This window comes from Salvelinus sp. IW2-2015, linkage group LG20 (assembly GCF_002910315.2).
Source record: "Salvelinus sp. IW2-2015 linkage group LG20, ASM291031v2, whole genome shotgun sequence".
In the NCBI taxonomy this organism is placed as follows: domain Eukaryota; kingdom Metazoa; phylum Chordata; class Actinopteri; order Salmoniformes; family Salmonidae; genus Salvelinus; species Salvelinus sp. IW2-2015.
Genome location: NC_036860.1, coordinates 16,204,052 through 16,229,887, shown reverse-complemented (window position 1 = coordinate 16,229,887; position 25,836 = coordinate 16,204,052). Strand labels below are relative to the sequence as shown.

Genomic DNA, 25,836 nt, shown 5'->3' with positions numbered 1-25,836 from the left:
AATGATGAAAACAATTCTGGTGATGATGACGTAGTGATAAGCAAAGTTGAGACTGCGAGCGTTCTCTGCTCTTGTGGCTGTAGTAAAAACTAAAACCAGCTAGCTTATTATTCAGATTGCTTTGATCGTTTAAAGTATGTTATATAGTTACATTTTTGGTCAAATATTTCAGCCTATACCGATAATATTCACTTTGTTTAAGGCAATAAATTATTGAGTAATATTGTGGTACTCAGATAGTGAACAGTTGAGCTGCGCAGAGAGTTCAATTCAGTCGAAGCTTGAGCGAGGTGAAGACAGTCGCGGCGAGACCCTGTTCGTGCTTTGAATATGCCCAATTTTATATACTGTTGCATACCAAAACCGTCGGGTCGATGGTGAAAAGAAAGAAGACATCATCTGCTGTCGAAGAGCATGAAAATGGGTAACCTTGTCTGATAAAGAAGCACTTTAAATAGAGGTCGAATGTATCGAAAGGTTTTACGTTGTCGTTTCAGCGGGCGCTAAACTCAGGGGCGCTCGTATTTGAATTTCGGATAAAAATAAAACCATGTAAACTGTTAGAAGTTTAAGATAACTAACAAAAACACACGAGCAATGTATATTACTATTTTGGCTTTCAAAATGTAAATGAAAACACAGACCCAATTTTCGTGTTTCGATGGGACGGTGAGAGGGGATTTGAAACAAACAGCGGCGGCCATGTTGAGAGAAAGAGAACGTCGTCTTTTTTAAGTTGATTTACGTTGTGATGTCTTTTAAATTTCAAACATGTGTGTTGATTGTGTTTTGCCAGGATGACAATTGGGCTGAGAGACGGCATCGGTGTCGATGGCCCGAATAATTCGGGCAGAAAGCTTGAAGGTTGTGACGAGGAGGAGAGCGGAGATCAGGGGAGCGAGGAGCGTAGTACAAAGAGAGACGAAGTGGAAATTCTTAATCCTTCAACTACGGGCTGCTCCAGTTCAGCACCGGTTATTACCACCTCCGTATCGAACCCATCTGGACCTTGCTTGAGCCAACAGCCCCCGTCCTCGACAACACCCACCCCACCGAGTCACGACCAGCATCATTTTTTGAGATCCAGCGTTCGACCCCCGAGCAAACGAATCCGGAAGGATTCCATCGCCCCAACTATCAATGGTCATAGCGGGGCAAAATCGAAAGGTATGCGGTGAAAGTGTTTGTACTTGGGGGGGGTCACCTGTTTGTCTGTGTTACAGGAGTACCCCATCCCTCTACTCCCCGTTGGTAGTGGACTTAGCTACTTTTGCTAATCCATTGATGATGGTTGAATATGGTCAGTTTTGAATGCAGGATATTGCGTTAATGCTGGCACTATCTATACAAAACGGAGACTTTAATTGTTTCTAGGCAGGAGCCTGGAAACCACCATTAACTGCATTCAAGTTGCAAGGCCGTCCCATATTATTGGGAGGGAGCTGATATAGGATAACTCTTTATGAGTTGTCAGCATTTTAATTCATATTTTATTAAATGCTCATTTTGCGGTATTGGAATGAATAGTACTCAACTCAGTACTAATTATGACTCAACATATTATTTTTAGAAGCAGTGCTCACTCTGAGGATTGGGTTGTGTCTGTGTCCCTCCTGACCTGCACATTGTGAGGTGAAGGCTAGTGTTGCTCCAAGCCAGCCTTGAGTGTTGTTTTTGGAACTTCGCTCCACTCCTCCTTGCAGGCCTGGCAAATGGAACAGACTTATTTTCCTGCTGCTTCACTTTGCCAGCACTTCAGCCACAGGAGGGGAGGGTCTCTGTAGTGTGTTTTTGTAGGACGATGATGTATGTGACACACTGGCCTCAGTCTGACTGTTTGTGCTAAAACGGGAATTCTAACTTTTTATTTAATTTGTTAAAGCTATTGGTCTCTATCAAATGTTATTTGTCACATGCGCCGAATACAACAGGTGTAGACCTTAGAGTGAAATGCTTACCTACTAGCCCTTAACCAACAATGCTGTAAGAGTTTTTAAGATGTATTATTACAATTTTTTAAATAAGTGTTAAGTAAAAAAACAAATCAAGTCACAAATAATTAAACAGCAGCAATAAAATAACAAGTGAGGCTATATACACGGGGTACCGGTACAGAGTCGATGTGCTGGGGAACCAGGTAATTGAGGTAACATGTACATGTTGGTAGTGTTAGTAACTATGCATAGATAATAAACAGAGGAGTAGCAGTGTAAAAGAGGGATCTGGGTAGCCCTTTGATTAGCTGTTCAATAGTCTTGTGGTTTGGTGGTAGAAGCTGTTAAGAAGCCTTTAGGACTTATACTTGGCACTCTGGTACCGCTTGCCGTGCGGTAGTAGAGCGAACAATCTATGACTAGAGTGGCTGGAGTCTTTGGCAATTTTTAGGGCCTTCCTCTGACACGGCGTACTGCCTGGTATAGAGGTCCTAGATTGCAGGATGCTTGGCCCCAGTGATGTACTGGGCCGTACGCACTACCCTCTGTAGTGCCTTGCGGTCGGAGGCCGAGCAGTTGCCATACCAGGCGGTGATGCAACCAGTCAGGATGCTCTCGATGGTGCAGCTGTAGAACCTTTTGATGATCTGAGGACCCATGCCAAATCTTTTCAGTCTCCAGAGGGTAGTAGGCTTTGTCGTGCCCTCTTCATGACTGTCTTGGTGTGTTTTGGACCATGATAGTTTGTTGATGTGGACACCAAGGAACTTGAAGCGCTCAACCTGTTTCACTACAGCCCTGTCGATGAGAATGGGGGCGTGCTCGGTCCTCTTCCTGTAGTCCACAATCATCTCCATTGTCTTGATCACGTTGAGGGAGAGGTTGTTGTCCTTGCACCACACGGCCAGGTCTCATCGTTGTCGGTGATCAGGCCTACCACTGTTGTGTCATCGGCAAACTTGATGAGGGTGTTGGAGTCCTGCCTGGCCATGCAGTCATGAGAGTACAGGAGGCGACTAAGCATGCATAAACTGTCACAAACCATCTCAGGGAGGCTTGTCTTGCATGCTCGTTGTTCTCACCAGGGTCTAGACATGACCTAAGTTCGGCGTCGTAACTGACTTCAGTGGGAAAATGCTCCCATTCGATGGCCACTGGCACGCTGGAGAAGTGTGCTCTTCATCGATAATTCCCTTTTTCAACTCCCTGGCAGATGGCAGACAGTGTGGATGGCATCATGTGGGTGAGCGGTTTGCTGATGTCAACGCTGTGAACAGAGTGCCCCATGGTGGGGTTGTGATATGGGCAGGCGTAAGCTACAGACAACGAACACAATTGCATTTTATTGATGGCAATTTCAATACAGAGATACCGTGACGAGATCTTGAGGCCCGTTGTTGTGCCTTTCATCCGCTGACATCACCTAATGTTTCAGCTTGATAATGCAAGGCCCCATGACGCAAGGATCTGTACACAATTCCTGGAAGCTGAAAATGGACTACATACTCACCAGACATGTCACCCACCAGACATGGGACAACATTCCACAGGCCACAATCAACAGCCTGATCAACTATGCGAAGGAGATGTCACACTGCATGAGGGAATAGTGGTCACACCAGATACTGACTGGTTTTCTTATCCATCCCCCTACCTTTTTTAAAGGTATTTGTGACTAACAGACACACATCTGTATTCCCAGTCATGTGAAATCCATAGATTTAGGGCCTAAGGAATCTATTTAAATTGGCTGATTTCCATATAGGAACTGCATGTTATTTTTTTTAACTATATTTAGTAAATATTTTCTTAGCTCTTATTTTTCTTAACTGCATTGTTTGTTAAGGGCTTGTGAGTCAGCATTTCACGGTGAGGTCTACATCTGTTGTATTCGGCGCATGTGATTYGTTGCATTTGTATTTTTGTTAATTGTACTTTTCCTCACCTTCTTTCCCTTTTTCACACAGGGTCAGAGAATGGTCCCTCTCATCAAGTGTCGGCTGGTCAGTCCGGCTCCACGTCAGGCTCTATGGGGCCCTCGGGTAAGGCGGCCCCTAGAGGCCAAGGGCCCGGGGTCAAGGAGGAGCCGGTGGGCAGCCAAAAGAGACCCCGGAGACAGTGGGAGTCCTGGAGTGCAGAGGACAAGAACAGCTTCTTCGAAGGGCTTTACGACGTAAGTCAACTTTGAGTACAAAATATAAATAAACTCAGCAAAAAAAGAAATGTCCCCTTTTCAGGACCCTGTCTTACATAGATCATTTGTAACAATCCAAGTAACTTCACAGATCTTCATTGTAAAGGGTTTAAACACCTTTTCCCTAGCTTGTTCATTGAACCATAAACAATTACTGAACATGCATCTGTGGAACGGTCGTTAAGACACTAACAGCTTAGACGGTAGGCATTTAAGGTCACAGTTATTAAAACTTAGGACACTAAAGAGGCCTTTCTACAGACTCTGAAAAACACCAAAAGAAAGATGCCAAGGGTCCCTGCGTGAACGTGCCTTGGGCATGCTGCAAGGAGGCATGAGGACTGCAGATGTGGCCAGGGCAATAAATTGCAATGTCCGTACTGTGAGACGCTTAAGAGAGCGCTACAGGGAGACAGGATGAGAGAGGCTGGACTGAGGGCTTGTAGGCCTGTTGTAAGGCAGGTCCTCACCAGACATCACCGGCAACAACGTCGCCTATGGGCACAAACCCATTGTCGCTGGACTAGACAGYACTGGCAAAAACTGCTCTTCACTGACGAGTCACGATTTTGTCTCACCAATGGTGATGGTCGAATTCGTGTTTATCGTCGAAGGAATGAGCGTTACACCGAGGCCTGTACTCTGGAGCGGGATCGAGGTGGAGGGTCTGTCATGGCCTGGGGCAGTGTGTCACAGCGTCATGGGACTGAGCTTGTTGTCATTGCAGGCAATCTCAACGCTGTGCGTTACAGGGAAGACATCCTCCTCCCTCATGTGGTACCCTTCCTGCAGGCTCATCCTGACATGACCCTCCAGCATGACAATGCCATACTGCTCGTTCTGTGCGTGATTTCCTGCAAGACAGGAATGTCAGTGTTCTGCCATGGCCAGCTAAGAGCCCGGATCTCAATCCCATTGAGCATGGTTGGGACCTGTTGGATCGGAGGGTGAGGGCTAGGGCCACCCCCCCAGAAATGTCCGGGAACTTGCAGCCGCCTTGGTGGAGGAGTGGGGTAACATCTCACAGCAGGAACAGGCAAATCTGGCGCAGTCCATGAGGAGGGGATGCATTGCAGTACTTAATGCAGCTGATGGCCACACCAGACTGTTACTTTGGATTTTGACCCCCCCGCCCCCCCTTTGTTCAGGGACACATTATTCCATTTCTGTTAGTCACATGTCTGTGGAACTTGTTCAGTTTGTCTCAGTTGTTGAAACTTATGTTCATACAAATATTTACACGTTAAGTTTGCTGAAAATAAACGCAGTTGTCAGTGAGATGACGTTTCTTTTTTTTGCTGAGTTTATATCAACCTTATTACTTTGGTGTGTATGGGGCAATTGGATCACATACAGTTTTTCATCACTGAGAGTACTATGCACTCTCCTACTAGAAAACCACAGTATATGCAAACTGAAGTGCTTACTCATAAGGCATTAGAAAAGTTTTAGGCTATCACTTGGGGAGAGAAATATGATGGTGCCTGTTAGTTTAATAAGTATAGACGTTTGTTAAAACCCGTTACAGTCTAAGCTGTGGGGGTTCTACTAGCATATATGGAATTGTTTTAAGGTCTTACCAAGTATCATTTTGCTATTTGATTTTGAATTAAGACACTTTAAGTATTAAAATAATCTTATACATTTTATTTGGCCTTACTGCCCATTCAAACGCATTGAATAACAGATTCTCCTACCATATCTATTGTTTGTTAGTCTCCTACAGTATTTTAATATTTTCTACAAACTTCAGAGTTTTCTTTACAATGGTACCAATTATATGCATATCCTGGCTTCAGGGCCTGAGCAACAGGCAGTTTACTTTGGGCACGTCAGTCAGGCGGAAATTGAGAAAATGGACCCTAGCCCTAACAAGTTTTAAGTCGCCATATATATATATATATATATATATTTTTTTTTTACCTTTATTTTACTAGGCAAGTCAGTTAAGAACAAATTCTTATTTTCAATGACGGCCTAGGAACAGTGGGTTAACTGCCTGTTCAGGGGCAGAACGACGGATTTGTACCTTGTCAGCTCGGGGATTCGATCTCGCAACCTTTCGGTTACTAGTCCAACGCTCTAACCACTAGGCTACGCTGCCGCCCCGTATATACAGTACCAGTCAAAAGTTTGGACACACCTACTCATTCAGGGGTTTTCCTTTTTATTTTAATTTTTTTATGTTTACATTGTAGAATAATAGTGAAGACAAACTATGAAATAACACATATGGAATGATGTGTTAACGGGATCTCAGCCGTAAGAAGTTAACGGGATCGATGACAACAGCCAGTGCAGGGTGCCAAATTCAAACAGAAATCTCATAATTAAAATTCCTCAAACATACAAGTATTTTACACCATTTTAAAGATAAACTTGTTGTTAATCCCACCACAGTGTCCGATTTCAAAAGGCTTTACGACGAAAGCATACCATGCGATTTATGTTAGGTCAGCACCTAGTCACAGAAAAACACAGCCATTTTTCCAGCCTAAGAGAGGAGTCACAAAAAGCAGAAATGGAGAAAATGAATCACTAACCTTTGATCTTCATCAGATGACACTCATAGGACTTCATGTTACACAATACATGTATGTTATGTTCGATAAAGTTCATATTTATATCCAAAAATCTCAGTTTACATTGGCGTGTTATGGTCAGTAATGTTTTGCTTCCAAAACATCCGGTGATTTTGCAGAGAGCCACATTAATTTACAGAAATACTCATAATAAACCTTGCTAAAAGATGCAAGTGTTATGCATGGAACTTTAAATCCACTTCTCCTTAACTTCTTGCCGCACGGATTCCTTTAGCGGGCTCATTTTCGTAAACAACCGCTGAATTGCAGAGCGCCAAAAAAAAAAAAACTAAAGATATTTATAATCATGAAATCACAAGTGAAATATACCAAAACACAATTTAGCTTGTTGTTAATCCACCTATCGTGTCAGATTTTGAAAATATGCTTTACAGTGAAAGCAATCCAAGCATTTGTGAGTTTATCAATCACTAGACAAAGCAGTAAGAACAGCTAGCCCCAAATTAGCATAGTCAGAAAAGCAATAAAATTTATCGCTTACCTTTGATAATCTTCGGATGTTTGCACTCACGGGACTCCCAGTTACACAATAAATGTTATTTTTGTTCTATAAAGATTATTTTTATAACCAAAAAACGGCATTTGGTTTGGCGTTATGTTCAGAAAACCACAGGCTCGTTCCGGTCCTGAAAGGCAGACAAATTCCAAAAGTATCCGTAATGTTCGTAGAAACATGTCAAACGTTTTTTATAATCAATCCTCAGGTTGTTTTTAACATACATAATCGCTAATATTTCAACCGGACGGTAACCTATTCAATACTACAGAGAAAGAAAATGTCGAGCTACATCTCTCGCGCCCAGGAACTAATCYAAGGACACCTGACTCGTTTTGAAAAATCTCGCTCATTTTTTCAAAATAAAAGCTTGAAACTGTCTAAAGCCTGGTCACAGCCTGAGGAAGCCATTGGAAAAGGAATCTGGTTGATACCCCTTTAAATGGAGGGGCAGGCAACGGAACTATGTCTAAATACTGGTTGGATTTTTTCTCAGGTTTTTGCCTGTCATATGAGTTCTGTTATACTCAGACATCATTCAAACCAGTGTTTTCTATACAAATCTACTAATAATATGCARGTCTTAGCTTCTGGGCCTGAGTAGCAGGCAGTTTACTCTGGGCACCTTATTCATTCAAGCTACTCAATACTGCCCCCAGCCATAGGAAGTTAAACAAATAAAAAATATATTTTACATTTGAGATTCTTCAAAGTGGCCACCCTTTCCCAACCGTCTTGAGGGAGTTCCCACATAAGCTGAGCACTTGTTGGCTGCTTTTCCTGCAACCTACGGTCCAACTCATCCCAAATCATCTCAATTGGGTTGAGGTCAGGTGATTGTGGAGTAGGGGTGGGCGATATATCAATAATTATCGAGGTAATTACTTCCCTCAATTTGATATATAAATGTTTAGATTCATTTTCGATAATGTCAATATAGAATAATTAGGTACAGCAGTCCATTTCACCTTTGTGACGAAGCAGGAACGTGGGGAGAAGTGACAATGTGCACGTGTAGAGGTATACGCCACTAAAAAACACTTTGCACCTCGAGTGATGGAGTAGCTATTATTAACCACGAAAAATGAGGTATGTAGGTGAAAACAGTGGCAGTGATAACCATAGAGAAGGAGCAGCTTCCAACGAAGAAATTATTGATAAAAAAGGTTCAACTGTTTCAGTTATTTGGAAGTGGTTTGGCTTTTTGAAGTCCGACAAAGAGCAGAGCAATGTTCGGTGCAAATTGTGCCGTAGACAGGTGGCTACCAAGTCTGGTAATACGACAAACCTTTTTCACCATCTGAAGCAAAATTACTCTTTAGAACATGCAAAAAGTTTGCGTTTGCGCCACAGTATTGTTAAACGCCCCTCAAGCACCAGCCAATCTAGGGATGTTCGCCCGAAGCAGTCAACACTGACAGCGTTTATGCCCTACGAGCAAACATCAAAAAGACATCACAAAGGCTATTATGCATTGCTAAGGACATGCTACCAATCAGCACAGTCGAAAAGGAAGGTTTTAATTGACCCCAGGTACGTGCTCCCTGTCCGCAAACATTTCTCTCACGCCGCACTGCCTAAACTCTACTCCGAGTGTAGGGAAACAATTGAAGAACAGCTCAAGACAGATTTTACGTATTTTGCTACTACTACCGATCTGTGGTCTAGTTGCACGTCAGAGCCTTATATTAGCCTCACTGTCCACTATATTGACACAGTGGAATCTTCAAAAGAAATGCCTTCAAATATCATACTTTCCCGACGACCACACGGGTGAAGCTATAGCAGAGGGGCTCATTGAAGCTCTCGCCTCCTGGGGACTCAGTTAAGACAGACCGGTCTGCATTACAACAGATAGTGGTGTGAACGTGGTGATGGCCGCTCGAATCAACAAATGGACCCGACTGCAATGTTTTGGACGTTGTCTGCACTTAGCCATTGGTAAGTAACCTTGTCAATTGTGTATTATTTATGTGATTGGTTAGATGAAACTAAAATGTTTTTTTTTTTCATCGACTGATTAAGTTAAATATTTTGATTTGAACATTTTAGGTGCCTTTTCCTATTCATGGAAAAAGAAGAGAGACCTGGCAGTTGCTCAAAAAGAACACAACCTACCCCTGCATAAGTTGGTGACAGTCGCCTACCAGGTGGGGATCACGTCAAAAGATGGTGAAAAGAGTTCTGGAGAAGCAGAAAGACATTTCACAGGTCTTGTCCAGTGACAAGAAGACCTGGCACTTAGCTCCCAGCTATACAGATATACAGTTGAAGTCGGAAGTTTACATACACTTAGGTTGGAGTCATTAAAACTTGTCGCTGACCCACTGTATCACAATTCCAGTGGGTCAGAAGTTTACAAGTTTGGAAAAATGTAGACCTCCACAAGTCTGGTTCATCCTTGGGAGCAATTTCCAAATGCCTGAAGGTACCACGTTCATCTGTGCAAACAATAGTACGCAAGTATAAACACCATGGGATCACGCAGCCGTCATACCGCTCAGGAAAGAGACGTGTTCTGTCTCCTAGAGATGAACGTACTTTGGTGCGAAAAGTGCAAATCAATCCCAGAACAACAGCAAAGGACCTTGTGAAGATGCTGGAGGAAACAGGTACAGAAGTATCTATATCCACAGTAAAACAGGTCCTATATCGACATAACCTGAAAGGTCGTTCTTCAAGGACGAAGCCACTGCTCCAAAACCACCATAAACAAGCCAGACTACGGTTTGCAACTGCACATGGGGACAAAGATCGTACTTTTTTGGAGAAATGTCCTCTGGTCTGATGAAACAAAAATGGGACTGTTTGGCCATAATGACCATTGTTATGTTTGGAGGAAAAAGGGGGAGGCTTGCAAGCCGAAGAACACCATTTCAACTGTGATGCACGGGGGTGGCAGCATCATGTTGTGGGGGTGCTTTGCTGCAGGAGGGACTGGTGCACTTCACAAAATAGATGGCATCATGAGAAGGAAAATTATGTGGATATATTGAAGCAACATCTCAAGACTTCAGTCAGGAAGTTAAAGCTTGGTCACAAATGGGTATTCCAAGTGGACAATGACCCCAAGCATACTTTCAAAGTTGTGGCAAAATGGCTTAAGGACAACAAAGTCAAGGTATTGTAGTGGCCATCACAAAGCCCTGACTCATAGAAAATCTGTGAGCAGAACTGAAAAAGCATGTGCGAGCAAGGAGGCCTAAAATCCTCACTGTTACACCAGCACTGTCAGGAGGAATGTGCCTAAATTCATCCAACTTATTGTGGGAAGCTTGTGGAAGGCTACCCAAAACATTTGCCCCAAGTTAAACAATTTAATGGCAATGCTACCAAATACTAATTGAGTGTATGTAAACTTCTGACCCACTGGGAATGTGATGAAAGAAATAAAAGCTGAAAGAAATAATTCTCTATTCTGACATTTCGCATTCTTAAAATAAAGTGGTGATGATGACTTACCTAAGACAGGGCATTTGTACTATGATTAAATGTCAGGAACTGTGAAAAACGGAGTTTAAATGTTTTTGGCTAAGGTGTATGTAAACGTCCTACTTCAACTGTAGATGTTCTTGAGTCCATCATCCAGGCATTGACCCCACTCCTAGAATTCGCAGATGCTCTGTCCGGTGAGTCTCATGTCAGTGGTTCTTACCTGAAGCCAGTACTACACCTGTTCAATACAGAGGTCATGAAACCTGATGATGGTGAAACAGAGCTCACCCAAATCATCAAAACGGTAGTCATGGACTCTGAATGAGAAATATGATTACCTCCTGGACATAGCCTCGTTGGTCGACCCTCGTTTTATAACACATTTCATCAAAGAGGAGAAGGTGGGCCACATAAAAGCAAGAGCTGTCTCAGATGGTCAATGAGGGACATGAAAGCCCAGCACAGGGCGACGTTGCTGCTCCTTCACAACAACTGCCAGCTAAAAAGAGAGTCACTGGGCAGTTTTTTCAAAAAGCCATGCTCCACCACCACAGGTCTTTCTGAAATCCAGCTGGTAGAAAAGGAACTCAGCTGCTACCTTAAGTCTCCTGATGCTGACTGTGAAACCAATCCACTGGACTGGTGCAAGATCCACCCCAAAAACTTTCCCSAAGTCAGCCACCTGGCAATGCGCTACCTGTGCATCCCTGCGACCAGCTCCCCCTCAGAGCGTGTTTTTAACACAGGTGGCAACGTGGTAACCTGCCATAGGGCATCTTTAAAGCCAGAGACCGTAGACAGACTTGTCTTTCTTGCTTGTAACTTGTAAGACAACAACTACTTCAACTGTGATGTGCCATTAGGCTAACAGTTATAATACACACTTGCACTATTATAATTATAATATAGACTTGCACTATTTTTTAAATTTTATTTCCTTTTCTACTTCTGACATGGCCTACCTCTTCCAAGATGGCGTAGCAGTGGGATGTTTTGATTGTCTTGTCCCGGTCCTTGTATATATCGTTTCTTTCTTTAAAAATATATACAATCTCATTTTTCCATCTACTTACTGAACATACTCTCCTGCAACCCGCCTCACCCAATGTGTTATGGATCTGCACATTTTTTTATACTTAAGAACCATAACCCCCTTCAGAAGCTAGCCGCTAGCGGTCATCGCCGTTAACTCAGACATTTTCCAGCTTCAGCCCGGTCAACTCCTGCACAGCGCAATATCAACCCAGAGTATTTCGGACTGCTTTTCTCCACAATATCTCCGGATTCCTACCGCAAGCTCTGAACCTTTACTCTAGATCACAGGTGTCAAACTCATTCCACGGGGGGCCGAGTGTCTGCGGGTTTTCGCTCCTCCCTTGTACTTGATTGATGAATTAACATCACTAATTAGTTAGGAACTCCCCACACCTGGTTGTCTAGGGCTTTATTGAAAGGAAAAACCAAAAACCTGCAGACACTAGGCCCTCCGTGGAATGAGTTTGACACCCCTGCTCTAGATCATCTGTTAGCTAGCTGCTATCTGTGTGGCTACTCCTAGCTTACGTCTCTGTCCCGAAGCGATCGCCAGTTAGCCTCGAGCTAGACCCATCTCCCGGCTAACTGAAGAAATCCATCAGATAATCCCTGGGCTTCAATTACCTCTTTTGCCAATTGGCCTGGACTCTTTGCTGCCAACACGGACCCCCGCCGATCCATCACGACTGGACTGCCGACGTTACCGTCCGAGGGGGTTTCAACAGGCTCCCCCGTTGCAACGTCCCCCGGAGGCCCATCTGCTAGCCCCGGCCTGCTAGCGGTCTGAATCACCCTATGATTACTCGGCTACACATGCCTCTCCCTAATGTCAATATGCCTTGTCTATTGCTGTTTTGGTTAGTAATCTTTGTCTTATTTCACTGTAAAGCCTCAAGCCCTGCTCAATATGCCTTAGCTAGCCCTATTGTTCCACCCCCCACACATGCGGTGACCGCACCTAGCTTAAATGGTGCTTCTAGAGACAACCTCTCATCGTCACTCAATGCCTAGGCTTACCTCCACTGTACTCACATCCTACCATACCCTTGTCTGTACATTATGCCTTGAATCTATCCTTCCGTGCCCAGATACCTGCCGCCTTTTACTCTCTGTTCCGAAACCACTAGACGACCAGTTCTTTTAGCCTTTAGCCGTACTCTTATCCTACTCTTCCTCTGTTCCTCTGGTGATGTAGAGGTTAACCCAGGCCCTGTGTGTCCACAGGCGCTCTCATTTGTTGACTTCTGTAACCGTAAAAGCATTGGTTTCATGCATGTTTTTTAATTTATTTTATTTTATTTCACCTTTATTTAACCAGGTAGGCTAGTTGAGAACAAGTTCTCATTTACAACTGCGACCTGGCCAAGATAAAGCATAGCAGTGTGAACAGACAACAACACAGAGTTACACATGGAGTAAACAATAAACAAGTCAATAACACAGTAGGGGAAAACGTGTTAACATTAGAAGCCTCCTCCCTAAGTATGTTTTATTCACTGTTTTAGCACACTCCGCCAACCCGGATGTCATAGCCGTGTCTGAATCCTGGCTTAGGAAGGCCACCAAAAATCCTGACATCTCTAACTAGAACATTTTCCGACAAGATAGAACTTCCAAAGGGGGCGGAGTTGCAATCAATTGTAGAGAGAGCCTGCAGAGTTCCGTCATACTATCCACGTCTGTGCCCAAACAATTCGAGCTTCTACTTTTTTTAAATCCACCTTTCCAGAAACAAGTATCTTAGCGTTGCTGCTTGTTATAGACCTCCTTCAGCCCCCAGCTGTGCCCTGGACACCATATGTGAATTGACCCCCCCCCCATCTATCTTCAGAGTTCGTACTGTTAGGTGACCTAAACTGGGACATGCTTAACACCTCAGCCGTACTATAATGTAAGATAGATGCCCTCAATCTCACACAAATTATCAAGGAACCTACCAGGTACAACCCTAAATCCGCAACCATGGGCACCCCCATAGATATCATCCTGATCCCCTTGCCCTCTAAATTCACCTCTGCTTTCTTCAACCAGGTTTTCAGCGATCACTGTCTCATTGCCTGGGTGCGTAATGGGTCCGCTGTTAAACGACCATCCCTCATCGCTGTCAAACGCTCCCTAAAACACTTCAGCGAGCAGGCCTTTCTAACCGACCTGGCGCGGGTATCCTGGAAGTTTATTGACCTCATCCCATCAATAGAGGATGTCTGGTTGCTCTTCAAAAGTGCTTTCCTCTCCATCTTAAATAAGCATGCCCCAATAAAAAAAAAATGAACTAAGAACAGATATAGCCCTTGGTTCACCCCAGACTTGACTGCCCTTGACCAGCACAAAAACATCCTGTGGCCTTCTCCATTAGCATCAAATAGCCCCCGCGATATGCAACTCTTCAGGGAAGTCAGGAACCAATATACTCAGTCAGTTAGGAAAGCAAAGGCTAGCTTTTTCAAACAGAATTCAAAAAGGTTTTGGGTCACTGTAAAGTCCATGGAGAATAAGAGCACCTCCTCCCAGCTGCACTGAGGATAGGAAACACTGTCACTACCGATTTTAAATCTACGATAATCCCCCCGCTTCTCCTTCATCCAAATCCAATCAGCTGATGTTCTGAAAGAGCTGCAAAATCTAGATCCCTACAAATCAGTTGGGCTAGACAATCTGGACCCTATCTTTCTAAAATGATTAGCCGCAGAATTTTTATGTTTGGAAAAATAACATTCCCATTGTAAGCTGCCTATTTCTCAGATCCAGATGCTAGAATATGCATATAATTGACAGAGTAGGATAGAAAACACTCTAAAGTTTCCAAAACTGTCAAAATATTGTCTGAGTATAACAGAACTGATTTTGCAGGCAAAAACGTGAGGAAATCCAACCCGGAAGTGCCTTCTATTTTGAAAAATCACTGTTCCATTGCCTGCCTTTTGTCCATTTTTAAAGGGATATCAACCAGATTCCTTTTCATGTGGCTTCCTCAGGGTGTGAACAGTCTTTAGACATAGTTTCAAGCTTTTATTTTGAAAAAATGAGCGAGTTTTATCAAAACGTGTCAGTGGCTAGGCGGATGTCCCTCCATTAGTTGTTGCGCCAGACACTCGTTCCTTGACATTTTCTTTTTCTCCAGTATTGAATAGTTTACAGTCCGTTTGAAAATTATCGATTATTGATGTTAAAAACAACCTGAGGATTGATTATTAAAAACGTTTTACATGTTTTTACGACCTTTACGTATACTATATGGAATTTTCGTCAAGCCTTGATGACTTGCTGTGGAATTCTGAACATAACGCGCCAAACAAATGGAGGGTATTTTGATAAAAAAAAAATCTTTATCGAACAAAAGGAACATTTTATTGTGTAACTGGGAGTCTCGTAAGTGCAAACATCTGAAGATCATCAAAGGTAAGCGATTCATTTTATTGCTTTTTTTGGCTTTCGTGACCATTCTACATGGCTGCTAGGTGTTCTTACTGTTTTGTCTAGTGATCACAAACGCTTGGATTGCTTTCGCTGTAACGCATATTTTCAAAATCTGACACGATAGGTGGATTAACAACAAGCTAAGCTGTGTTTTGGTATATTTCACTTGTGATTTCATGAAAATAAATATTTGTATTTTATTTTTWATTWTTTGGCGCTCTGCAATTCAGCGGTTGTTTTATGAAAATGATCCCGCTAAAGGGATCCGTGCGTCAAGAAGTTAACTTGGGTCAAATGTTTTGGGTAGCCTTGCACAAGCCTCCCACAATAAGTTGGGTGAATTTTGGCCCTTCCTCCTGACAGAGCTGGTGTAACTGAGTCAGGTTTGTAGGCCTCTTTGCTCACATACGTTTTTCAGTTCTGCCCACAAATTTTCTATAGGATTGAGGTCAGGGCTTTGTGATGAACACTTCAATAGCTTGACTTTGTTGTCCTTAAGCCATTTTGCCACAACTTTGGAAGTATGCTTGGGGTCGTTGTCCATTTGGAAGACCCATTTGCGACCAAGCTTTAACTTCCTGACTGATGTCTTGAGATGTTGCTTCAATATATCCACATACTTTTCCTCCCATATGATGCCATCTATATTGTGAAGTGCACCAGCCCCTCCTGCAGCAAAGCACCCCCACAACATGATGCTGCCACCCCTGTGCTTCACAGTTGGGATGGTGTGATTTGGCTTGCAAGCCTCCCCCTTTTTCCTCCAAACGTAATGATGGTCATTATGGCCAAACAGTTCTATTTTTGCTTGATCAGACCAGAGGACATTCCTCCAAAAAGTATGATCTTTGTCCCCATGTGCAGCCTTTCAGGTTATGTCGATATAGGACTCGTTTTACTGTGGATATAGATACTTTTGTACCTGTTTCCTCCAGCATCTTCACAAGGTCCTTTGCTGTTGTTCTGGGATTGATTTGCACTTTTCGCACCAAGTACGTTCATCTCTAGGAGACAGAACGTGTCTCCTTCCTGAGCGGTATGACGGCTGCGTGGTCCCATGGTGTTTATACATGCATAGTATTGTTTGTACAGATGAACGTGGTACCTTCAGGCGTTTGGAAATTGCTCCCAAGGATGAACCAGACTTGTGGAGGTCTACAACTTTTTTTCTGAAGTCTTGGCTGATTTCTTTTTTATTTTCCCATTAGGTCAAGCAAAGAGGCACTGTGTTTGAAGTAGGGCTTGAGATACACCCACAGGTACACCTCCAACAGGCTAATTGACATCATTTGAGTCAATCAGAAGTTTCTAAAGCCATGGCATTTTCTGGAATATTCCAAGCTGTTTAAAGGCACAGTCAACTTAGTGTATGTAAACTTCTGACCCACTGGAATTGTGATGCAATGAATTATAAGTGAAATAATCTGTCTGTTAACAATTGTTGGCAAAATGACTTGTGTGATGCACAAAGTAGATGTCCTGACCGACTCGTCAAAACTTTAATTTGTTAACAAAAAATTWGTGTTGTGGTTGAAAAATGTATTTGAATGCCTCCAACCTAAGTGTATGTAATCTTCCGACWTCAACTGTATATCCATCCTGTCCTGCCTTTCTAAAATCTTCGAAAGCCAAGTTAACAAACAGATCACCGACCATTTCGAATCCCACCGTTCCTTCTCCACTATGCCATCTGGATTTCGAGCTGGTCATGGGTGAACCTCGCGCCACGCTCAAGGTCCTAAACAATATCATAACCTCTATCGATAAATGAAAGTACAGTGCAGCCGTCTTCATCAACCTGGCCAAGGCTTACGACTCTGTCAATCACTGCATTCTCATCGGCAGAATCAATAGCCATGGCTTCTCAAATGACTACCTGCTTCTCAGATAGAGTTCAGTTAGTCAAATCGGAGGGCCTGTTGTCCGGACCTCTGGCGGTTTCTATGGGGGTGCCACAGGGTGTAAATCTCGGGCTGACTCTTTTCTCTGTATATATCAATGATGTCGTTCTTGCTGCTGGTGATTCTCTGATCCACCTCTATGCAGACGATAACATTCTGTATACTTCTGGCCCTTCTTTGGACACTGTGCAAACAAACCACCAAGCGTGCTTCAACGTCATACAACACTCCTTCCGTGGCCTCCAACTGCTCTTAAATGCAAGTAAAACTAAATGCATGCTCTTCAACCGATTGCTGCCCGCTCTCTCTTGCCCGACTAGCATCACTACCCTGGACGGTTCTGACTTAGAATATGTGGACAACTACAAATACCTAGGTGTCTGGTTAGACTGTAAACTCTCCTTCCAGACTCACATTAAGCATCTCCAATCCAAAATTAAATCTAGAATCGGCTTCCTATTTCGCAACAAAGCCTCCTTCACTCACGCAGCTAAACATACCCTCGTAAAACTGACTATCCTACTGATCCTTGACTTTGGCGATGTCATTTACAAAATAGCCTCCAACACTCTACTCAGGAAATTGGATGCAGTCTATCACAGTGRCATCCATTTTGTCACKAAAGCCCCATATACTACCCACCACTGCTACCTTTATGCTGTCGTTGGCTGGTCCTCACTTCATATTTTCGCCAAATCCACTGGCTCCAGGTCATCTATAAGGTGGTGCTTTACCTAGCAAAGACTTCTCAGCTCACTGGTCACCATAGCAACACCCACCCGTAGCACGCGCTCCAGCAGGTATATTGCACTGGTCATACCCAAAGCAAACACTRCCTTTGGCCGCCTCTCCTTACAGTTCTCTGCTGCCAATGACTGGAACGAATTGCAAGAATCGCTAAAGCTGGAGATACATATCTCCCTCACTAACTTTAAGCATCAGCTGTCAGAGCAGCTTACCGATCACTGTACCTGTACACAGCCAATCTGTAAATGGCACACCCGACTACCTCATCCCCATATTATTTCTTGCTCTTTTTGCACACCTGTATCTCTACTTGCACATCATCATCTGCACATATATCACTCCAGTATTAATGCTAAATTGTAATTATTTTTGCCTCTATGGGCTATTTTTGCCTCTATTGGCTATTTATTGCCTAACTCCCTATTCTTCTACATTTGCACACACTGTACGTAGGCTTTTCTATTTTTCTTTTGTGTTATTGACTGTACGTTTAACTGTTTTTGTCGCACTGCTATGCTTTATCTTGGCCAGGTTGCAGTTGTAAATGAGAACTTGTTATATACTGGCCTCCCTGGTGAAATAAAATAAGAAACATTAAAGCCTTTGGTTTGTTCAGGCATTCTTATTCTGAAGCAGAAATGACCCTTGTAAACATTATTTGATMAATATCGTGATAATTATCGTTATCGAATGAAAAATTATCACTGTATATGTCTATTTTATTTGCCATATCGCCCCAGCCTTATTGTGGAGYCCAGGTCATCTGATGCAGCACTCCATATTTCCACCAAGCTAATGTCCATTGCTTGTGTTTCTTGACCCAAGTCACTTCATATTGGTGTTATTAAATAGTGGTTTCTTTACAGCAGTACGACCATGAAGGCCTGATTCACGCAGTCTCCTCTGAACAATTGATGTTGATGTCTGTTACTTTAACTCTGTGAAGCATTTATTTGTGCTGCAATCTGAGGTCCAGTTAACTCTGTTGAACTTATCTGCAGCAGAGGTAACTCTGGGTCTTCCTTTCCTGTGGCGGTCCTCATGAGAGACAGTTTCATCATGGCACTTGATGGTTTTTGTGACTGCACTTGAAGGAACTTTCAAAGGACTGTTGTTTCTCTTTGCTTATTTGAGCTGTTCTTGCCATAATATGGACTTGGTCTTTTACCAAATAGGGCTATCTTCTGTATACCACTCCTACCTTGTCACAACACAACTGATTGGCTCAAACACATTAAGAATTTACTTTTGAACAAGGCACACCTGTTGATTGAAATGCATTCCAGGTGACTACCTCATGAAGCTGGTTGAGAGAATGCAAAGCTCTCATCATGGGAGAGGGTGGCTACTTAGAATCTTCTATAAAATATATTTAGATAAAAAAAAAAAAAATTGGTTACTACATGATTCCATGTGTTATTTCATAGTTTTGATTTCTTCACTATTATTCTACATTGTAGAAAATGGTACGACTAAAACCCCTTGAATGAGTAGGTGTCCAACCTTTTGACTGGTACTGTACTTCCATTCCAATTTTTTCCCCAACTTGTACCGGTGGATCTTCATTCGTTTCTTGTGAGGCCTTTGGGCTTCCTAGAGCAAAACAACCGACATTTACGTGTTTGAGAGTCTCGTCTTTCCATAGAGGGGTCATAAACGTTTGGACCCTGCAGACTATTTTGTGAGACGACCGGTATTTGGGATGTCTCATGGTCTGACGAACACCGCTCTTACCTTTCACCGCAGATGCGTAAGTGCGACATCAACGGATGCGGAGGATTTGAGACATCCAATGCAAAAAACCTGATGTCTCTACCTTAAACCTACAGATTTTTATGGGGATTTTTCTATGCTAATCTGCAGGTGCTGGTCCCTGAAGGCATTCAAAATGCAGTTTGTGCATTTACTTTGATYTGGCTACAGTGGCGGGAAGAGGAGCCAAGAGTGTCGTACCAGTGCGTGTGGACAGAGTTGTAACTCGTTTGAAGGCCAATTGTGAGGGTGTGCATCCGGAGTGGACGCAGGTCAAAGAGTGGGAGATGTATAGAAACCTCCTTTCAGTGTTCGTTGCGCCTTTTGCAGGATGGGTCTGTACTTTCAGAAGTTCCATGACCTGCAGGCTAAATGCAAACACTAAAGTCAAACTGCACGCAGAGACATACAAATGGTATCCACAAGTTCATCCGACTTTGGAGAAGTAGATAAAGGGCCTCATTGCCAAAATCCCGAGGTTTCCCTTTAAACAGCTGTTAAGTTTGATCGGTAGCAGATAATTATTTTTTGATTTTAAGATTAGAATAGCAGAGGAGAGGAAGCTTTTTGTCTTAGTTGTTGGGAAAGTGGTCAAAGTAGCTGATTTGTGTCGAGTTACATTGTTTACAGTTAATAGAATGCAATTTTTGGAGTGACTATCACAATGGAACCTTCAGAATGCTGAGTAATTCCCGTACGTGGATGGAGGACAAAAAATGGCAGTTTTAATATTTTAAAAGAGCTCAAACTATTCCAGACTAGTCTACACATTTTAAAGTTTGAACACCGTTTCTAGCTTAAACAGTGTCAGAGGAGTAGCTTTGTATAAAAAAATATAACTATAAGTCCAAAATAATTCGTACAATATCTAGTAAGTCGACGTTTGTTGGAGATTTAAAGTGGGGGCTCTTTCTTCACAAGCCCCACTAATAATAATTGAATGCATTTATAAAGCAGCTTTCCACCTACAGTAGGTGCTCATCATTATAAGGGGGGAAACACCTGTTCCACCACATGTAACACTGCAACGATTTTGTGACGGGAACACTCACCACAAATTAGTTATTGTGGTGGAAAGGTTAGGAGTGTTGTATGCCAATTGGAAATCAAGTGCTTGATTAGGTGGCCATGATTTGAAAGGGGCCAGGTTGGGAATTTAGCCAGGACACAAGGGTTAACACCCCTGCTCTTACAGTAAGTGCCATGGGGTTTTTAATGACCACCGAGACTGCACTCTATGTCCTGGGTTTTCCCATAGACCAGAGGGAAGAGTGCCCCCTACTCCAACATAACTTCCATATCTCTAATAGTGTCTGTCTCGCTCTCTCTCGCTCGCTCTGTAGCATGGGAAGGACTTTGAGGCGATCCAGACGAACATAGCTTTGAAGCATAAGAAGAAGGGGAAGCCAGCCAGCATGGTGAAGAACAAAGAACAAGTCCGACACTTCTACTACCGCACCTGGCACAAGATCTCCAAGCACATCGACTTCGCCAACGGTAAGCTAGCTTGTCTCTCTGTTTCGCTCTCTTCTCTCCGTATTTCTCAAATAAAAATCTCCACTCACCTCTTGCTTGTTTACACAGTCTTATTTTCTTTTTTTATGCCCGTGTTTCGGTTTGTTGACTAAAACATTGACCTTCAAAATCAGTGTGAAACTTTACCTGCGACCTGTATGCAAAGTTTAACTTGCGAATGCCAACTGGTCTTCATATAAAGCAGGTTGTTTGCAATCTGCCTTCATTTCTTCTTTTGAATCCTATTATGTTTGATACACACACACACCTGCAACCAACTCATTAAATGTGCAAGAGCGAAACTGTCTTTTGATCTTACCATCAGTGTGAGACCCGTCTTTAAATTGGTTGTGGAGCACCCAAGATCACTGGTGTGCTGCAGTTGTTTTCTTTTCACTTTTATCCCATAACATGCTCAGTTCCTCCTGTCCCATAGTGTACTCCCGTGTGCTGAAGAAGTCTTCTCAGGAGCTATATGGTCTCATCTGCTACGCTGAACTCCGGAAGAAGGTTGGAGGATGTAAGTCAAGCAGGGTGTGTGTGTGGTGGGGGGGCTGTCTGTGTCTGGGATGGTGTGTTTGACACTGGCCTCAGCCCCAGAAACAGAGCCAGACTGATTGGCCACAATGGAGCTGATTTTAAGTGTTGCGCTGGACAGGGCAGGGGTCATGAGGGACAGTTAAGTGTGGCGAAGGTCACGAAGGATGTTATGTTATTAATGTTACTATGTCTGTGTTAATCTTGTGTCCAAAGATAGATAGCTTTTCTACCTCCTGTTGGAAGACATTTTTAGATATGTTAATGTTTGTGTTGCCTTCACAAAGCAAGAGCAAGGAGGTACGCACTCTAGCTTTTCTAACTCTGTTGTTGTTCATAGTGATGGACGATAAGAACGTGGCCAAGCTTAACGAGCTCATCCAACAGGGGTAAGACTGAGACCAACAATGTAACCACAGCTTTATGAAATATACCACCTGTTTTCTCCAAGACTTTAGGGTTATAAGTAGTTGATTTGTTTATAAATCGTTTATACATTTGAAATATACCATTATATACACCTGTTTATTATGTACACCCATCTAGTACCTGGTCGGTACATCCTTTGCCTCTAGAACAGCTTGAATTCTTCGGGGCATGGGTTCTACAAGTCGGAAACGTTCCACAGGGATGTTGGTCCATTTTGATGCGATGGCATCGCGCAGTTGCAACAAATTGGACGGCGGTACATTGCTGCCACCAATCTGTATTGTTGACACCAGGAAGAATGGGTCCATGGACTCCCAATCCTTACTGTGTCATCAGCATGATGCAACAATAATCGTGAATCGGGACTGGCACTGTCAATGTTTTTTGTCCCACCATTCTCGGGAAACTCTGGAAACTGTCGTGCATGAAAAGCCCATGAGGGCTGCCTTTTCTGAGATACTGGATCCGGCGTGCCTGGCACAGACGATCATACCACGCTCAGTCGCTTATGTCACTCGCTTTTCCCATTTTAATGTTCAAACAGTAACTTGATGCCTGTCTGCCTGCTTTATATAGCAAACCACGGCCACATGACTCACTGTCTGTAGCATCGAGCCATTTTCGTGAACATGGGGGTGTAGCTAATAAACTGTACGGTGTGGCTATATACTGAAAAAATATATAAACACAACATGTAAAGCGTTGGTTTCATGGGCTGAAATAAATGATCCCAGAAATGTTCCATATACACCAAAAAAATAGTATTTCTCTCAATTTTTGTGCGGAAAGTTGAGCTTTTCTCCTTTGCCAAGAGAATCATCCACCTGACAGGTGTGGCATATCAAGTAGCTGATTAAACGTCATGATTATTACACAGGTGCACCTTGTGCTGGGGTCAAGAAAAGGCCACTAACATGTGCAGATTTGTCACACAACACAATGCCACAGATGTCTGAAGTTGAGGGAGCTTGCAATTGGCATGCTGACTGCAGGAATGTCCACCAGAGCTGTTGGCAGAGAATTGAATGTTCATTTCTCTACCATAAGCCGCCTCCAACTTCGTTTTATTGAATTTGGCAGTATGTCCAACCGGCCTCACAACTGCAGACTACATGTAATCAGGACAGCCCAGAACCACCTCATCCTGCTTCTTCACTTGCGTTGGCTTGGCCTGTCTCCCAAGTGGGTGGTCCTATGCCCAGGCCCACCAATGGCTGCACCCATGCCCAGGCATGTGAAATCTATAGATTAGGGCCTAATTTATTTATTTAAATTAACTGATTTCCTTACTGTCAAATTCTCTAAAATGACGGAGCCAGCTTATGGTAAAGAAATGAACATTAACGTTTCTGGCAACCGCTCTGGTGGACATTCCTGAAGTCAGCATGCCAACTGCACACTCCCTCAACTTGAGACATCTGTGGCATTTTGTTGTGACTAAACTGGACATTTTAGTGGACTTTTATTGTCCCCCAGCACAAGGTGCACCTGTGTAATGATCATGCTGTTTAATCAGCTTCTTGATATTTCACACGTCAGGTGGATGGATTATCAACACTTTACATGTTGAGTTTTTGTTCAGTGTAGATAGTTGATATTGTGTAATTGTCATTTTGGTGTAGTTTTTTGTTGTTGCGATTATCTCATGTTTCTTTCTTTATTCTCCCAGGGCCACCACGGTGCGTTCTAAAGGCAGGAACCTGCGTATTAAAGCTCCCATGTGCCGTGCGCTCAAGAGGCTYTGTGACCCAGATGGTGAGTGTACACACGCACAAACACACATTGACAGACACTCACACAGCAGGAAGAGGGAGGAAGTGTATGAATGGGGACGTTGAGTCATGCATGTGGGCAGGAGGGGGTGGATTTTCATGGCATTACTCGGGAAGGGGGCGGTATGAGTAGGGGAGAGTAAGTGATGGTGGTGGTGGTCATGATGCTGATCATCTTAGGACCGGAGAGAACACATTTTATTCGTCTTTCCTTTACACCTCCCTCTCACTCACTCTCTCTAGGAGTGAGTGATGAAGAGGACCAGAAGCCTGTGCGTCTACCTCTGAAGGTTGCCGTGGAGCTGCAGCCGCGTAGCAACCACTCCTGGGCCCGTGTCCAGAGTCTTGCCCATAATCCCCGCCTCAGGTCAGTGTCAACTGACTATAAAGGCATTTCTGAATATTTTTTTGTGATATCTTCCTGTATACGAAAGGTGTACCGCAAGGTCAGTATTGGACCAGTTCTCTTTGAATATTTATATAAATAAAACTGTGTTGAAACGTGTGATATTAATCTGTATGCAGACGATACTGTTATGCATGCTGTTGCCCCAACTGTAGATGTTGTGTTGAGCTGCAATCTGACTTTGTTGCCTTACAACAAGCACTGGTTGGTTTAAAACTTGTACATAATGCGGGCTAGACTAAATGCATGTTCTCTAAGTCTTTCAGATGGACTACATATTTTTTCATTGAGTGTTTCTCGCGTAGATCGGATTCCCGCCTATACATGTCTGGGCATTTGGATTGATCAACACTTAACGTRGAAGAAACATACTGATGAAATCCATGGCGTTGTTTTGTTTTATAGTATGAAGAGTACAGCTTAACGTAGCTAAATAAAATCAAAAGGATATTTTCTCCAAACGATATGAGGGTGTGTACATGCAGCTATTGTGTTGAGCTGTTAACAAAGAAACAAATCCTGTTATATGTTTTGATTTTTAATACATTCTAATAATGATGCGACTAATGATTTGAAAAACAATTGCATAAAAGGCATGAGCTCTGCTTAGTTTTTTTGTGCCGGCTGAAGACGCTTGATCAGTCTCTCATTCACAATTTGACAAGCACTTGATAATGCCTCAAATTTCCCGGCGGCATCCCCTTTTTGTGGCCGTAATGCCCCCTAAAAAAAGACATACCTTTTTTGGCCAGTGGTCGTTGTGCCCTTGGCCTGAAAATAATAATTATAATTCCCTTCTCCCGGCTTCGTGCTCCGAAGCACCTCTCATATCTAAATTCTTATTAGTCAATGCCAGTCACGTGATCGGGTCCTTCTTTCTCACAGGCTACAAGTGAAGAACGACTCCTCGGGGACGCAACTGCGTGCGTCCTTATCGAATTCCGAGGCGCATATTGAAGATGTTGGAAGAACTGTCCACATTTACTTTTCGTCAGCCAACAAGATCAGTTGGTCCTAACGAACAGCAAACGCACCAGCCTATGTCAATCTACTATCCCACATAGTACAAAAGTTGACCTATTCTGTGCGATAAATAAGTATTTCAAACATAATCTGGGAAAGTTGTGGGATGCGATAGATCCCAAATTAATACAACCACTAGCTTCAAAAAAGCAATGAGGCTGACGCAACAGATCAGAACATTTAGCTTAAAATGTTGATAAACTATTAGGCTATTTCTTCACATTATAAGTGCAGCAATGTGCACATGGCAGTAGGCTGTAAGCGTGAATGTTCCAAAATGCAATCAATTAGCGGGAAAACGACATTCTCAAAAATCACCACAAATGCAATTATAATAAAAGCATTATATGCATAAAGGTGCATTTCTATTTTGAAAATTATCTTCCCCAAACTTGATACTCACGTGCTGCGTGTATGTATGCCAGTTAGGCTAAACACCCGTTGTGAAGCGGATAACTATTCTTAATTTTAAGTTATTTGTCCACTTAAATTGTGACACAAACATATATGCCTAATGGGCTAGGCTACATGACGTGTGCGACTATGAGTTGAAATGATTTCTTTTTTTTCTTTTTTAAGGCGTGCTGTTTCTTGCTTTACTGCACACTTTACTGCACACACATCGCATCATTCACAAGTG

General features: G+C 43.0%; 1 protein-coding gene across 1 annotated transcript in view; it reads left to right on the top strand.

Annotated features, from left to right (window-relative positions):
* Positions 1–243: 243 nt before the first annotated feature.
* cramp1 (cramped chromatin regulator homolog 1) overlaps positions 244–25,836 on the top strand; it is a 47,975-nt gene continuing 22,382 nt past the window's right edge. The window contains exons 1-8 of the mRNA XM_070449719.1: positions 244–424; positions 797–1,167; positions 3,902–4,107; positions 20,858–21,011; positions 21,466–21,549; positions 21,907–21,955; positions 23,665–23,750; positions 24,011–24,134. Coding sequence (XP_070305820.1) covers positions 375–424; positions 797–1,167; positions 3,902–4,107; positions 20,858–21,011; positions 21,466–21,549; positions 21,907–21,955; positions 23,665–23,750; positions 24,011–24,134 — 1,124 coding nt within the window. The 5' untranslated portion in view covers positions 244–374. The remainder of the gene's footprint in view (positions 425–796; positions 1,168–3,901; positions 4,108–20,857; positions 21,012–21,465; positions 21,550–21,906; positions 21,956–23,664; positions 23,751–24,010; positions 24,135–25,836) is intronic.